General features: G+C 40.5%; 1 protein-coding gene across 7 annotated transcripts in view; it reads left to right on the top strand.

Annotated features, from left to right (window-relative positions):
• ACVR1 (activin A receptor type 1) overlaps positions 1–16,381 on the top strand; it is a 128,965-nt gene that overhangs the window by 55,940 nt on the left and 56,644 nt on the right. For 6 of the 7 annotated variants that reach the window (XM_087860890.1, XM_045781575.2, XM_045781559.2 and 3 more), the window contains one exon: positions 14,480–14,553. In XM_087860890.1, coding sequence (XP_087717016.1) covers positions 14,480–14,553 — 74 coding nt within the window. Of the gene's footprint in view, positions 1–6,745; positions 6,913–14,479; positions 14,554–16,381 lie in introns of those variants that run through there. The other variant, XM_045781586.2, reaches the window with a different exon arrangement.

The raw sequence follows: 16,381 nt of genomic DNA, 5'->3' as shown, positions 1-16,381 counted from the left end.
GGTCTTATCACCTGTGTGTGCATACCTAGCCACTGTAGCTGAGTCTTGCACATCTTTTTATGCCTTATTAAGTCTCTTCAACCTCAGGTTCCCCTGCAGCCCTTTCCTTTCCGTATGGTATATCTGTTGAAGAACTCATCCATTTGACCTCTAATTTCCTACTGGCTGGATTTGGTGATTGCAGTCTCATAGTTCAATTCAGCTCGTTCTTTTTTTTTTAGAGGGAAGTAGTGTTAACACCATTCTCTGAGCACCAGGAATACTTACTGCTGCTGGGTGGGTCATTGTTTCTAGGCCTTTTAGTGGACAGAGGATAACTGCATATAAAATATTTCATGAGTTCATACTGATACTTACAATTCAAAATCAGGTGACAAGGTTCTCCCTTAACCTCCTCTGTATTACCTTGATTTCACACGGAGGATTCTGGATCTCCGGAACAGCAGGAGATGATAGGATTTGAATGTACCACAGTAACTCGTTAGCTCTCTGCCACATTATACACAGAGTATTCTCAGTACTGCCACAATCCTTACACTGAGCCACTCGTTACAATAACCGAAAAGCAATGAGAACAACATCTTATTGGTATGCTGTTCCCATTCTCCCTGCAATTTTTTTTGGTGGTGGTGGGGTGCTTAGTGCAGGGGATGTTTATAGTTGAAAATTGGGCAAATGTAAACACTGATTAGCTTTTAGATGATATTTGGAGGAGGAATACTTTTAATTTTGTTAGGTGAGATGTTGATTTTATAGTTGTATTTAGAAAAAGTCCTTACTTGTGAGAGAATTTGTGGGTGAAATGATGTGACATCTGGGATTCTCATTAAAATACCTCAGGAAGAAAATGGGCAGAATAGAGGAAACGAGATGGCTTATTTTTGAAACTTGGTGGTATGATGGTGCTTAGAATGAAAACTGGGAGGTCAAAATAGGGTTTTTTTATACTTTTCAGTTTCTATGTAATTTGAAATGTCTGTAATACACTTTTTAAAAATAAATTTTATAAACAGTGAAAAGACAGGACATATGGTAGGAGAAGGTAATAAGGATTCAGTGGGGTGGGGGAGGGGTGGATATGAGTAAAGAACAGGTGATTACATTCTCTGCCTGGTGGTCCAGTCTCAGCTCAGGGGCCTTGAAGCTAGGGAATTGGGTACCATCTTGAGTGAGAAGAGGGAGCTGAGATGTGAGGCTCTGTGGGAAACTAAGATTTAAGGGATGAGTCGCAGAAGAGGAAAACTCCATCCAAGGAAACTGAGAGGGTCCGAACCATAAAAGTAAGGATGCAGAGAGAGTGGAGCTTCTGAATCCCAAGCAGGGAGGAACTCAGGGGCAGAAGGGCGTCATCAGCACCGCCATGCGGCAGAACGGGCAAGTGAGCCCACCCTCAGCATTCTCAGAACCACCTGAATTGCTGTGGGCTCGGGGGTTCCTAGGCCTCAGGTCAATCAAATCAGAATCTCTGGGGTTGAGACTTGAGAATCCACGTTCGGAAGAAGCTCCCTTACTGATCCAAAGAGCTATTTTGGTGGTGGACTGGATAGAGGAGAGGGAGGATGTGGAAGGAGCTGTGTAGATTGCTCTTTCTAGAAAGTTTTCTGTGAAGGATGAAGAGGGTAGATGTGGGAGGACTAGGGGCTGAGTCCAGTGGTAGTTGTTGAAAAAGCTGTCGCTTATAATAATGTAAGAGAGGTTTGTAAATATGGAGAACGTGAGTGGTTTCCCAGCAAGATGACTGAGTAGTCAGCCTCCCCGCTCCCCCCAGCCCGAGATAGGATTTTTTGGTAAGAACTTGATTCTGATAGTTCAGGGAAAGCTTGGAAATCATCATTATGGATTAGATGTTCATTTTATTTGTTATTATTTTGAATTACATATTAAAAGAGGAGAGGCTCCCATGTCTTTTCAGTGCCTTTGCTTCTCATGTTCTGACGGCGCTCTGGGCCCATCCCTGAGGAACAAGGAGGGAATGGGGTCTGCAGGGCTGACTAGGCACTTTTTTCCTTACTCAGCACTCCCTTGGCCCCTTTTCACCTTCTCTGTGTTTTCTCATGTTCAGGTGGGCACCCTCCTGTACACAGAGCCTCTAATCAATGTGGCCTGCTGTGGGGTGGTATTTTTCAATGATTTGCTTTGCGACTATTGGAGGGATTCTTACATTTCATGATTTCATAATCAGTCTTGGAAGGGTGTGGAGAGAGAATCCTGTTCCTCCTGTTTTCCTCCGCCTTAGGGTCTTTGTTTTGTTTTTAATAACAGATTGGGTTCCTCATTTCTGCCCTGTGGGCTTTCTGCCTCAGAGTACTTGGGGCATCAGCCATTTCCTAGAATTCGTTTCCCTCTCCCCATGTCGTAGAGCGCATTTATTTTTACTTTTAACTTGTCATTAATTTCTTATTCAGGCCAGTGAGTGAGTGGGTTGGGCGGGTGGTTTTTCAGTTACATCGGTGTTCTGGTCTCTTTCTAGCCGGTGTGCAGAATCTTTCCCAGCCGCATCTCCCCTTCTTGTTTTCTGTTGTGGTTACTTCAGTGCCAACCCGTTCAACTTGTACACTGACCCTGTGGACACAGTTCATCTTCTTTCTCATGATCGTATTTATACTTTTGATGGATATATTTAAATGAACAGCTGTGCATTTGTTGAGTCATACCACAATTATCTGATTCTGCTTTAGCTGCTCGACTGGCAAAAGCATATTTCAAGCGAAGTTGTGAGAGAATTCCATTAATCACATTCTAGTTGGGGGAGGGGAGGGGGGAAAGACCGACCACTAGGAAAAGTCTTTCGGAAGATTGTTAATTAGTTATTCCATTATTTTAGAGTAGGTTGATTTAGTTGCTCTTTGAGGTGTCACGTGAAGAAACTTTATAAAGATGCAAATAACTATAAAGGTTTAATGAAATCAGCCTTGTAGGCAAAATTCCCTGAGATCATTGATGTGTGGATAAAGTTCGTAGCTGGTGCTGGTCCTTTTAAGTAGATAAAGAGGTCTTTTGAAAGTGTTCCTCTCTGTAAAGACCAGTGTTCTTGATCAAACATTTCTCGAATTCATTGGCAAAGTCTTTTGTTTTAAGCCTCCTGGACAGATAACATATGATACAGAAGATGTTACAACTTTCTTTTTGTTCAATTATATTAATCGCTAATTGTAACTCTGATTGAGTCTTTGGCTTCCACCAGCCAGATCTATTTTTCTCTTGACACTTCCTTGGGGTTCTTTCTGAAGGTTATTAATAGGCATGGAAGCATGGCTTTCCAAATAGCATCAATAACTGTTAGAAGACTGGGGCTGGGAGGAGGAGATGATATGTCAATTTCTGACTTGTAGAAGATGTATTTTCAAGCTACAGAAGCTGTCTCCGAGGTCACCGGGGATGGCTCTGGGCAGATCAGCTGGTGTCTGCAACTAGAGATCCATGCAGTCCTTTCCAAATGGGATATTGTCCACCAGGGAGTTGTCTGGTATACCTGGAGTCTGCCAGCCGTCTTTTGGTTTGGCTGCTTCTCTTGGATGACACCCTTGAAAACTGAAATCCAAGTTACAAATGGTATCTTTTAATTTATCTCAAATACCTGGTTGCTACCATATTAAATTGATGAGGAGGAGCACTCCCCTCACCCTGTCATTTCCTCTCCAGCCTGTATACAGTTCCTTAAACCTCACGTCCCTCTCCCCACCTAAACCCAAGTGTAGCATAGACTAAGAAGTTAATGTGTTTTAATTTATGTGGAGTGCCTAGTAGGTGCCAGGCATGGTGACGTAGCGATGAGCTAGGTAGAATTTTTACTCTCCTGCTACTTATATTTCGATGTGTGGGGAAGGAGGAGTGGGAGAGGGGAAAACATAATAAAAATCAATGAACTAATAAATCAGCAACAGATTTCACAGTGTTAAGTGCTATCAAGAAGATATGGCAGGGTAGGAGAAGGAAGGGAAGAATGAAGGGGGGGTAAACAGAAGGGGGAATGTACTATGAGAGACTGTGGACTCTGGGAAACAAACTGAGGGCTACAGAGGGGAGGGGGTGGGGGATTGGGATAGGCCGGTGATGGGTATTAAGGAGGGCACGTATTGCATGGGGCACTGGGTGTTATATGCAAATAATGAGTCATGGAACATTGCATCAAAAACTGGGGATGTACTGTATGGTGACTAATACAACAAAATAAAAATTATTAAAAAAAACAAAAAATGTAAAAACTTACTAAGGAAAAAAAAAAAGAAGATGTGGCAGGGTAATATAATGTAGGGGTGGGGGTGGGAAGACCTGAGGCAGGAATGGGCTTGAGTGTGTGGGTAATGTGGATGAGAGGGAAGGCTTTGGTCAAGCTAGTGTATAAAGGGTGGGGTTTTGTTTTTTTTTAATACCTCACAGAAATATGCTCCAGTGTCTCCCATTAAAAAAAAAAAAAAGAGAGAGAGAGAGAGATATCTCCCTGGTGCTGACATCTTTTTCATTTCATCCCCTCCCCCCCGCCCGCCTTTAAATTATTATAGGTTAATCATGTTAGTCTTAGAATTGGGACAGTTGTGTCAGGTGGTAGGTGCCCGAAACACCATTTGTCTGGTAGTGGGAGGGGTAGAAAAGTCTGCACTGTTAGGTGAAAGGGGAAACTTCAGGCATAGTTAGAAATGAGAAGACAGGGCCGAGGCAGCATCTGACTGAGGACTTAGGGAGAAAGTGGGATTTTAGGTGGACTCCATAGTTAGGCATCCATGAGTTATGGAGGTGGGGAATAACGGGGTCCTTCCTACTACTAGGTTTTAAAAAAAAATTGTTCCAGTCACGGTTTGTGAACTGGAGGGAGAGGCATGAGCCCTGAGATGCCTAGGAGAATATAACAAAACAGCTGGGAGATGATGGGGTCCTATCAGTTGAAACAAAGCAGGAGAGCCACAGCTATTTGATACAGAGGGAATGAAGTGGAAAATGAGGGACAGTTTCCATCTAGTCAAGCGTGTCCAAATAAAACCTAGTCTTTAGATACCAGTAAGGCATGCAGTGGGTGCACAACATCAGAATCTCAGAAGCTTTTTAGTTATTATCTGTAGATCGGGTAGGGGTGCGGCAGAGTTAGTTTCATCCTGTATACAACAATTAGAATAAATTTACTGGGGATTCTTTGGTTCTTACATGCTGGCCTCACTGAAACCTTTCACTTGTTTTCATTCAATTAAACCTCATCTCCCCTCCATCCCCACCCCTTACAGATTATATTGTTCTTTTCCCCTCCTTTCCAAGCCTTATCTTGGGTCCATCTGTCACAGCTGGAATGTTTGTAGTGTAACTCTTTCAGTCAAAACCCTTTCTTTCCCGAAATAATCTGTAATTATTTCCTCTAACTACAGGATGAACTGATCCAGGGGCTGGGTTTCAGTTCTATAGGACTTGTCCAAGAAGCTATTTGTATTCATCTATCGCGGAAGATCAAATTACATGCTAATATTCTGAAAGTAACACCCCACCAGAAACCCTCCAGCAGCAGTTAAGTCTATATAAAACCAAGCTCTGGCAACTTACACATTGCCAGTTCAGACACAGCGTGGTGTTAAAAATATTTCACAGGTCATTTGTGAACTGGAGAAAAGACCCTGACTTATATGGTATGATGGCTTTGGTTTAGCCTTTTTTTTTTTTTTTTTTTTTTTTTTTTTTCAGCTGTAACTGACAGCTCCTGTCTCTTTTCACCCCTTCCACAGGCCCAAGTAGTTTGGAGCAAGCTGCCCTTGGGTTATCTCTCTGCCTTTTGAGCATAGAAGAGACAGAATTGTTGATACATAATGGACGATTTTTGTCCTATTTGGAGGTGATTGTTTTAAGTATACCTTTCCTCAAAGTTTTATGTCTAGAATTTGTCTTACTAGACAGACACAAATGTGCCCGACTTACACTCATTTCTGTTTTTATTTTGAGATGTGAGCTACAAGAGGACTGGAGAGTGGGAAGGGGCATGGGAGGTAGAAACCACATGATGAACAATATCAGAGTGGCTTGGTTTTCCTTTCACATCAAGATCTTTTTTTCAGGGGTGGGGGAGATAATCTGAGGTTGCAGAGCATATGAAATTAATTTTGAGGCTAGAGAGATGGAATGAGGGCATGACTGAAAGGTGGCCCAAGTAACTATGAGTAAAGATTATTTTCTAAGAGGAAAATGAAGGTGGTTAAAGCACAGAGTGCGTTGAAGCTTGGATAAAATTTTAAGGATGACAAAAGCAGGTTGCTAAACTGTGGCTGGCTGGTCTCACGAAGGCTGTGAGTGGTGGTTGAATAAGACCTGAGCTCAGGTCAGATAGTCTTATGCTTCACCTCGTGTCCTTGGGCAAGTTACTTCTACCCACCCATTTTCTTATGTGTAGAATGGGATTAATGCAAGTATTATTTTAGAGTGTTCAGGGAGAGGGTGAAAGAGAAAATGCTTCTGATCTCTAAGCTGGTTCTGATCTCTAGTCCGGCTGGTTGGTAAGTGCCACTACTGCTGGGTGATAATGATTAATGTTGACAGATAACTAAGAGAAAACAGAATTACTCTTAATTCTTTTCCTTGCTTTGCCTTTCTTTACCTTTTATATTAGAGTGAATGAATTTGTTTTCCTTATGGAAAGCATAGCATAGATATACAGAAGAAAACTGTGGAAAAGTAGTGACAACCCACATGTAGATGGTGCAAAAGTCATTCAAAATGGGGGGGGGGGAAGCTATACAACCTGTTTGTTTGTTTGTTTGTTTGAAGATTTATTTATTTACTTTAGAGAGCATGCGTGAGCAGGGGGAGGGGCAGAGGAAGTGGGAGAGAGAGAATCCTCCAGCAGACTCCCCACTGAGTGTGGAGCCCAATGCAGGGCACTGTCCCAGGACCCCGAGATCATGACCTGAGATGAAATCAAGAGCTGGACGCCCAACCCAGGTACCTCCAAGCTGGTCTTTTAAGATTCTTTCTAACTTGGAGATTGTTAGAAGTTGAATTGAGGAGAGTATCAAGAAAGTCCCTTTTGAATAAGTACTCAGTAAATTATGTGTTAAACAAATGGACAAACCAAATGAAGTTAGGCTGTCCAGACAATGAACATTTTGTAGAATTTTCTGATGGGAAAGAATCTTAATTATCTTACAACTTTTCCTTTATCTCCAGCATTATAGATAAGAAGTTGTTATCTGTTCTTAAGTCTAGGTTTTAGAAATATCCTTTATTCTAATAGTGGATTATTGACTAGATTGCTTAATATGAGTTCCAAAAATTGGATATAGAAGTGTATTATACTCTTGATTATTCTGTAGCTACTCTTGATTATTCTTCTATAATATCAATATTATATAATTCTTATATCAAAATGTTTTCTGATTTTTTGGGGGGGGGTAATATATTGCAGTGTATCTATGTTTTTTATCCAGCTGTAAAATTGTGATGAGCAAAAGAAGTGCCAAACTTGGTCTCAAGCCCACACATGTTAGAAACTGAGCTAAACGGTAGCTCTTTAACTGGAAATCAGTCTGGTCTATAAATGGAGTTGAAAAAGTACCATGGGATTTGGAAAGCAGTTCTGTTCTGCCCTGGTGATATACCTTTTTGTAGTAGAATATCATGGGACTGTCCTATCTCCCAAAAGAATAGTCCTGAGACATGGTGAGAGATGGTGCTGATTTAAAGAGGGTGCCTTAGTTAAGATGGGAGGTCCATAACCCTTTTTCTGAATAGCTGTTTTCTTTGTGTCTGAAGGAAAGACAGATCAATTACTAGGGATGGAAGGCCTTATCCAAGAACAGGAAGGAGATGGTCTATACTAGAAGCAAGAATTTTTACTCTGAACCCTTCAAATAATAGACTGTAATCCTCAATAGCCTATGATTTTTCAGTTAGCCATTTGACCTTAGAACCTTGCATGAGGATTTTGGTTCAACCTAAAGTAGATGAACAGTTGAGAACTTTTTTATCATAGGTTTATGTCTCATTTAAGAAATATTCAATTGTGTGTGCAAAGTATCATTCCTACATTCAAAAAAAAAGTCTAATGCCTTCCTTGACCATTAGACTTGTCGACTACTTTGATGTTAGAGAAGTTAATGAGATTTCTAAACCTGTAGAGCAGTAACATTTTTGTCATGTATCAGGTAAATGTGCATCTTAAAATATCAGGTGCCATCTGGTTATCTGACATGGCATGGTAGAAGCCCTGATCATTTAAAGAGTAAGGCAGTGGATTTCAAAATGTCCAGAATCCCATGGACTCTCCATGACTTTCTCAGCAGTTCCACGAGGTCTTTCCTCCAATGACATATATGTGTGAGGCTGTATTTTTTTTTATTTTTATTTTTTAAAGATTTTATTTATTTATTTGACAGAGACAGCCAGCGAGAGAGGGAACACAAGCAGGGGGAGTGGGAGAGGAAGAAGCAGACTCATAGCGGAGGAGCCTGATGTGGGGCTCGATCCCATAATGCCGGGATCACGCCCTGAGCCGAAGGCAGACACTTAACCGCTGTGCCACCCAGGCGCCCTGAGGCTATATTTTCTATACATACTTTAACCCCAGTGCAACATGGTGACAGATGTAATGCAGAATCATATATGAGAATCCAGTTGCTTTCTACTAAGCTAACCATATAGAGATTTACAAAAATGGGAAATAATGCCACTTTTCTTACTTCCTTTTTTTGGAGAAAATAATAGTTTTTTTTTTAATTTATAAAACACAGGGTAGTATGTTTATTGTTTTAAAACAAATACAGTATTAAAAAATTCTCCAGTTTTAATTTCTAATAGAGTACATACTGATAGATATGGCGCACATTGACAAGCTGCTTAGCGTCCTCAATACTTTTTAAGAATATGTAGTTATTCTGAGACCAAACCATGTGAAAGCCATGGGAGTAAGGCATCCCTGAACTATTGATTTAGTGCTACTCTCTTTTCCCACTACCAGTCCCTCTTTTTTGTCAACCTATATCTGAAACTTCTTAGCCAAAAACACTTGAGAGCAGGATAGTTGAAAATTTACCTTTAAAAACAGTATTTTCATTTTAAGCATATTTTAAAATTGGTAATAGATCCTTGGGGCTAGTTCAACTTGGGACTTTAGCACATTGATTTTTTTATAGTTAAAATATGACCAGGAATTTTATTCCAGAACATTCTCCTTTCTACGTTCTTTTTCCCCTTTCCTTTTGGAGGTACCATCTTTAATAGCTGAATTAACTGGTCAGCAGAGACTCTGCAGACACTGAACTAAATGGCAACCAGTAGTGATGCTGACATATTTTTCCAAAGACTTTTTTGGCGGATTTGAATTATCCTATAAACAGACTAGTTTGTGGGACTGAATTTATAACTTTTTTTTCCTGTTTTCTATTTATGAGCCTAAATCAATGTTTTAATTTTGCTTGCATGATAGTAATCTGTTAAAATGTCTTTTAGGGCATGGGCTTTTGTTGGTTTTGTGACAGGAAAAATGTCAGTGGTGATTGTCTTTTAGTTTTTTGGTTTTTGTTTTTTTTTCAGTAGTGAAAGGATTTTTGATTTTAAAGCTTGAAGCTTACTAACTGCTGAGTTTTCTTAGTACCTGAACTAAATTGTAGAGATTAAAGTCACAGAGATGATAAATATTTTAATCCTACAGTTTCTTTGCAGGTGTGTATGTGCTTGTGTGTTGGGCCGTGGGAGTGATTGCTAATTCTTTAGAATTTAAACTTAAATTGAGCTGATTAATTCGGGGAAAATTTGAATTTAACAGTATTGTGCATCTACTTGGTAGCGATTGATCAAATAGACTATAGAGTTGGCTACCATGGAATCTACAGTCTGGTGAGGAGACAGATACTCAAAAGCACACACAGGTATGAGTACATAATTATTAATTATGATAAGTGCTATGAATGAAAATTAACAGAGTGGTATATGAGCGGGTAATGAGGGCATATGAGGGTTTAGGCAAGGACGGTCTAGAAGAAAGTGGTCTTGGAGACTTGAAGGATGAACAGGGATTAGCCAGGTTAGACTGTGAAAAAAGGGCGTCGTCTTGAGGAGCGTCATGTATCCAAAGCTAGGAAGCTGGCTGGTAAGAGTGCCTGGGAAAATGGATGTTTAGGGACTGGTTGTGAGAACCAAGGGAAAGGTGCCTGGTTGGCAGTGAATGTCCAGAGGTGAGTGGAAGGCTTGCCTGGGCTTATTGTGCCTTACCAGGGTTCTGGCCCTGGCCTGTCCGTCCACCGTTTTTGGGTTTCTCCACCCTCTTTAACTCCTCTGTCTAGGCTGCCTATGACCTGGCCTGGCTTTTTCCTTCACCTCTGAACTATGTCGTCAAGCCATAGGACACCACGCTTCCCCTAGCCGCAGGACCTCTGTGGAAGCCGAGAAGCTGTGCCTTTTTCGTTAAATGCCATCCTCCACCACAGGGTGCTACCCACCCCAACACACACACACACACACACACACACACACACACACACACACGAACGTACGCTCACACACTCTTACCTTTCTCTGGTACCTTCTACTCATCTTTTGGCTTCCTATTTAGATATAGGCTTCCTGGGGAAGCTCTTCTATGCTCCAGAAAATCTCAGTTATTTTGTTAGTGGTCTTATTTAACCGTGTGTCTTTATAACTGACACTTAATTTGGTTTTTAATTGTATAATCATTTGGACGATTATTTGATCACCACCATAGGTCTTGGAAGGCCCAGGATAGTAAGGACCACATCTGGGTATCTTATCATTTTAAGTTTTTTTTTTTTAAGATTTTATTCATATATTTGAGAGAGCAAGCAAGAGAGAGAGCACAAGCAGGGGGCGCAGGAGAGGGAGAAGCAGGGCTCAGTCCCAGGGCCTTCAGATCATGACCTGAGCCGAGGGCAGATGCTTAACCGACTGAGCCACCCAGGTGCCCCTCATTTTAAGTTTCTAATGTCTTCTACATTGTAGACTCTTAATAGTTGTTGTCGGAAGGAAGGAAAGAAGAACTGGGAATTCAAGGATAAGGACAAGGTAGTCCAGTGGTTTTCAAAGGCTTTTGATGACATATCCCATCAGTTAAAAAGTTTTTAAAGCATGTACCCTTAATGTGTATGTTGGTTATAAGTTTCATATAAAATAAAAACTATGATAAAACATACATACAACAGAAATTTAAAAAAAGATTGAAGATGAAATATTTAAGGTATTGTTAGTGGTGATGACGTTGTATTATCATTAATGAGAACCTCAAGTCATTCAGGATGTTTATTGTTTATGATACTAGATGCAAATCCATTTTTTAAGTATTTTTAAAAAGATTTTATTTTTCTTGAGAGAGAGAGAACAGTGGAGAGGGGCAGAGGGACAAGCAGACTCCCTGCTGAGTACAGAGCCCAACTTGGGGCTTGATCCCAGGACCCTAAGATCATGACCTGAGTCGAAATCAAGAGTCAGACACTTAACTGACTGAGCCACCCAGGTGCCCCAGTATTTTTTTTTTTTTAAGATTTATTTATTTATTTGAGAGAGAGATAGTGAGCAGGGGGAGGGGCAGAGGGAAAGAGGGAGAGAGAGAGAGACTCCATGCTGAGTGTAGAGCCCATCGAGGGGCTTGATCCCATGACCCGCGAGATCATGACCTGAGCTGAAGTCACAAGTTGGCTGTTCAGCCAATCCAGCCACTCACGTGCCCTTCAAGTATTTTTTAATCTTGAGTTTGGGGACCCTGTGTCTTGTCAGATGGAAGTGAATGTTAACTGCTTTTTTTTTGCCCCCTAATAAAGTGATTGACAAAGAACCACTAGGAACAGAGATACCACCAGCTCCACCATTTTCTTATTCTTTCTGGTGCTTTCATTAATAATATATTCAATCTGTGGTTTCTTTAATGGTTTTAGAACACTTGCAATTTAGGGAGGGCTTGTTTCATAACATTCTTAAATTGACCCTCAAAAGTATAGTACGTGGCTATACTCTAAGCAAACCATATCTACCTTTTTAGTAATTCCCACTCTTTCTGGAAGACTCTTTTTGAACTAGACTGTCATAGGAACGGAGACACACCAAATGAAGGCTCAAGTTACTTACTGCTCTATTAGATTAAAAATTTTTTTATAAGATGCAAATTTTGGTACATACAGTCACTGACTTACGATGGTTCGACTTAATGTTTCTGACTTTACCATGGTGTGAAAGTGATAAACGTTCAATAGGAACTGTACTTCTAATTTTGGTCTTTGAATCTTTGGTCTTTGGATCTTTGGATCCTGGGTTAGCCATATGTGGTACGCTCTTCTCTCCTGACACTGGGCGGGGGCAGCGAGCTGCAGCTTCTAGTCAGCCCTGGCATCAGGAGGCTGAACAACCGATACGCTGACCAACATTCTGTCCCCAGACAACCATTCTGTGTTTCACTTTCAGTACAGCATTCACTATATCACATGAGATTTTCAACACTTGATGATGAAACAGTCCTTGCGTTAGATGATTTTGCCCAACTGTAGGCTAACTTAAGTGTTCTGAGCACATTTAAGGTAGGCTAGGTGTTTGGTAGGTTAGCTGTATTAAATGCATTTTCAGCTTAGAATATTTTCAACTGCTATTGGGTTTATCAGGATGTGACCCCATCATAAGTAGAGGAAGATTTGTATTTTCATCCCGTAAGTCAGCGAATTTTCTTGCATGACCCTAGGATGCATGTACCTCTTTCAGAGGCAGGTGGGCTAGTACTCAAGACTGACATAGACAAATAATGGGTTTCAGGTGGTGTTAGACCAGTGCTGCGGGCTTGGAATCACTGCCGGCCCCGGGTGGGGGGGGGTGGGGGGTGGGGGTAGAGTTGTTTCACTAAGTGTTTGCCGTTGTTTGAGGGAGGTCATGAATGACAGGAGGAGGGGAGTGAGTCGGAGAGGGGTGGATAGGGCAGTTGAGGCAGAGGGAACCAGCAGTGCGCTATGTTCAAAGTCATGGAGACAAGATGATGATGGAGGAGTCAGTATCTGGTTGTGACGGCACTGACACACCACAGATCAGGGGCTAGCTGTAGAAAGATCTATGTGAACATGGACATAGTCGTATAATAACAGCTGTAAAAGGGGTCACTCAAGTTTCATGTGCTTTAAAGAATGTAAAAGGAAGGTACATAAAACTCTCCTTTACTTCTCTTCCTTATGTTGTTATTAGAGAAGGGATAGACTGAAATGTAATTATGGTCAAATTGAAATGAGGGTGGTAAGATAAGATGGGGATGTGGAGCATGAACAATCCGACCACCAACCAAAAAATTTGATTTTAAGATCAGTCCGGAGGTGTCCACTCCAGGGGAGCCGGGGTGGCTCAGTCGGTTAAGTGTCTGACTCTTGATTTCAGCTCAGGTCATGATCTCAGGGTCATGAGATTGAGCCCTTTGTTGGGCTCAGCGCTGGGTGTGGAGCCTGCTTAAGATTCTCTTTCTTCCTTTCTCTCTGCCCCTCCCCCTGCTCTCAAAAAAAAAAAAAAATGGTGTCCGCTGCAAACCGATTAGATAGCAAAAGGGTTTTGCTTTTTACTTGGACCTGTAGGTGTAAGATAGTACACTAACCTGTGCATTAAAGAACTTTACCAGTTTTCTTCTTTATTTACCATCCGGAAAATCACAACTAGTCAAAGCTTTAATTTGTAAAAATTATTTCTGGTAATAAAGAATTAGTATAACCAAACTTACCATATGCCCAAAATGTTGCAGGAATTATTTAAATGGAAAAGTTCTTTGTTGTAGTCCTTTGACTTAGAAAAATTGAGCTTTTTGCTAATGTAGTTTCAGGGCAGTATCAGCTTGAAATTTATATCGGGGAACTTACTTTCTCTCATTTCTATAGTTCGATATATTACAAACTTACATGATTTCTTCCTGTCTTGACTGTATGTAACCTTTGTTAAATTTGAGGTTTGTATAAGAATGCATTGCTTTGCCATAGATGAGGGATACGTTGTAGGTATTTTTGTTTTGTTTTGTTTTATTTTTAGGTCTTTGTTGTTGGTGGTCCCCTTTTGGGCTGTGTGATGATTCTCCACTTCTAATTCTTTTAAAGGAGAAATAAAGTTCAAACACAGTAATGAAGCTTGAATTATTCAGTCACTTAATCTTTAACATCATGTTACAACAGTTTATTCATGCTTCTCAGAGTTTTTAAATTTAGTGCCAATTTTGCATTTCATAGGCTAAGATAAAATTCGAACTTAAAATTCTTTGAGAATGCTTAGCCTTATAGCTGCGAATTTTTCATGTCCCTATTGAGTTCTCTGTTAAGAGGGTAGTTACCTTCGAGTGGCCACCAGTAGGAGGTAAATCTGTTTAACTCCTTAAGATGATTTGTTTAGATCTATGTAAAGGGTATATGTTTAAATTTAGCAAGAAATAAGGCGACATATGTGAGGGGGATTCGTAAGAAAGGCCTTGAATGGCAGTTTGAAGATAGTAGGCTTAATTTGTCATCCTGTAGTTAAATTTTTTGTTTTACGTTTATCTCTTATTTTTCCTCCACAGTTGTACAATGGTAGATGGAGTGATGATTCTTCCTGTGCTAATGATGATTGCTTTCCCTTCCCCTAGTATGGAAGGTAAGTGGCTCACAAGCTATTTGGAGTAGGGTAAGTTTTGGGGTATTGTTTGGCTCTCTGTAAACTAGTTTGTTCTTAATCCTATCATACTTAAAACTCCTCCATTCTCCCCCTTTGTTAAGACTTTATTTTTTTAAAGTTGTGTTTTCAGTTGACAGCAAAATTGAGAAGAAGGTGTAGAGAGTTCTCATACCCCTTGCCGCCACACATGCAGACCCTCCCACATTACCAACATCCTGCACCAGAGTGGTACATTTGTTGTGATTGGCACCATTATCACCCACATCCATGGTTTGCATTAGGGTTCACTCTTGGTGTTATGCATTCTGTCAGTTTGGACAGATGTATAATGACATGTATCCACCATTATAGTATCATACAGAGTATCTCATTGTCCTGAAAATCCTCTGTGCTCCACCTGTCCATCCCTTCCCTCCACCCTCCTTGCCACCAGCAACTACTGATCTTTTTACTGCCTCCATAGTCTGTGTTTCCAAGAAAGACATATAATTGGAATCATGCAGTATGTAGTCTTTTTGAATTGGCTTCTTTCATTTATTAATAGGCACTTAAGGTTTCTCCATGTCTTTTCATGGGTTGATAGCTCATTTCTTTTAGCACTGAATAATATTTCATTGTCTGGATGCACCACAATTTACCCATTGACTTCTTGAAGGGACATACCAGATGCTTCCAGGCTTTGGCATTTATGAATAAAGTGGCTCTAAACATCCATGTGCAGGTTGTGCGTGGACGTAAGTTTTCAGCTCCCTTGGGTAAACACTAAGGCTTGTGATTACTAGATTTTATGGTAGAGTATGTTTAGTTCTGTAAGAAACCTCTCAGTCGTCTTCCACAGTGGCTGTACCATTTGCATTTCCACCAACAATGAACGAAAACTCCTGTTGCTCCACATCTCCCCAGCATGTGCTGTTGTCAGTGTTCTGGGTGTTGGCCACTTCAACAGGTGTGTAGTGGTGTCTTCTTGTTGGTATAATTTGCATTTTCCTGATGACATCTGATGCAGAGCATCTTTTCGTATGCTTATTTGCCATCTGTATATCTTCTTCGGTGAGGTGTCTGTTAAGATCTTTGGCCCATTTTTTAATCAGGTTGTTGTGTTTGCTTATTTTTGAGTTTTTAGAGTTCTTTGTATATTTTGAAGAACCGTCCTTTATCACATGTGTCTTTCGCATATACTTTCTCCCATTCTGTGACATGCCTTTTCATTCTCTTTCGTTGTCTTTCACAGACCAGAAGTTTTTAATTTTAATGAAGGTCCAGCTTATTAATTATTTCTTTCATGGATTGTGCCTCTGAAGAGTTGTTGCCGTACCCAAGGTCATCTGGGCTTTCTCCTATGCTATCCAATAATATTACATGATGTAATATTATGTAATGGGCTTTACATTAAGTTTCTGTTGGACAGTGCTTGTTGTCACCAATTTAGGTATCCACAGTCTAGATTCTGCTCCAAGCAATATTGTTAAAAACAATTCAATAATGCTGCAGTCTTTTAGTGCCAAGAAGATATAACATAAGGATCCCATATGGTAAGTTTAAAAGAATTGGAGGTCTTTAAACCAGAGCAGAGGTTGGGTCCTAAGTTGCAGGAATTAATAAGAATTGAGTTGGAAAAATTTGATGGGTTAATAGTAGTTCTTACCTGGGGGATATTTTCCTCCCCAAGGAACATTTGACAATATCTAGAGACGCAACAGGCAAGTTTCTAGGATTTTTCCTCCTCTGTGTAATTGCTAAACACTATGATAACTAGAAAAAAAATCTACAGAATGTGGTGGAATTATTCCCTTCCCTAGGTATAGTT

Source organism: Ursus americanus, chromosome 1 (assembly GCF_024610735.1).
Source record: "Ursus americanus isolate L20-20 chromosome 1, mUrsAme1.1.p, whole genome shotgun sequence".
Lineage (NCBI taxonomy): Eukaryota > Metazoa > Chordata > Mammalia > Carnivora > Ursidae > Ursus > Ursus americanus.
Note: the sequence above shows the minus strand (reverse complement) of the source record. Positions and strands in the feature narration are given on the sequence as shown.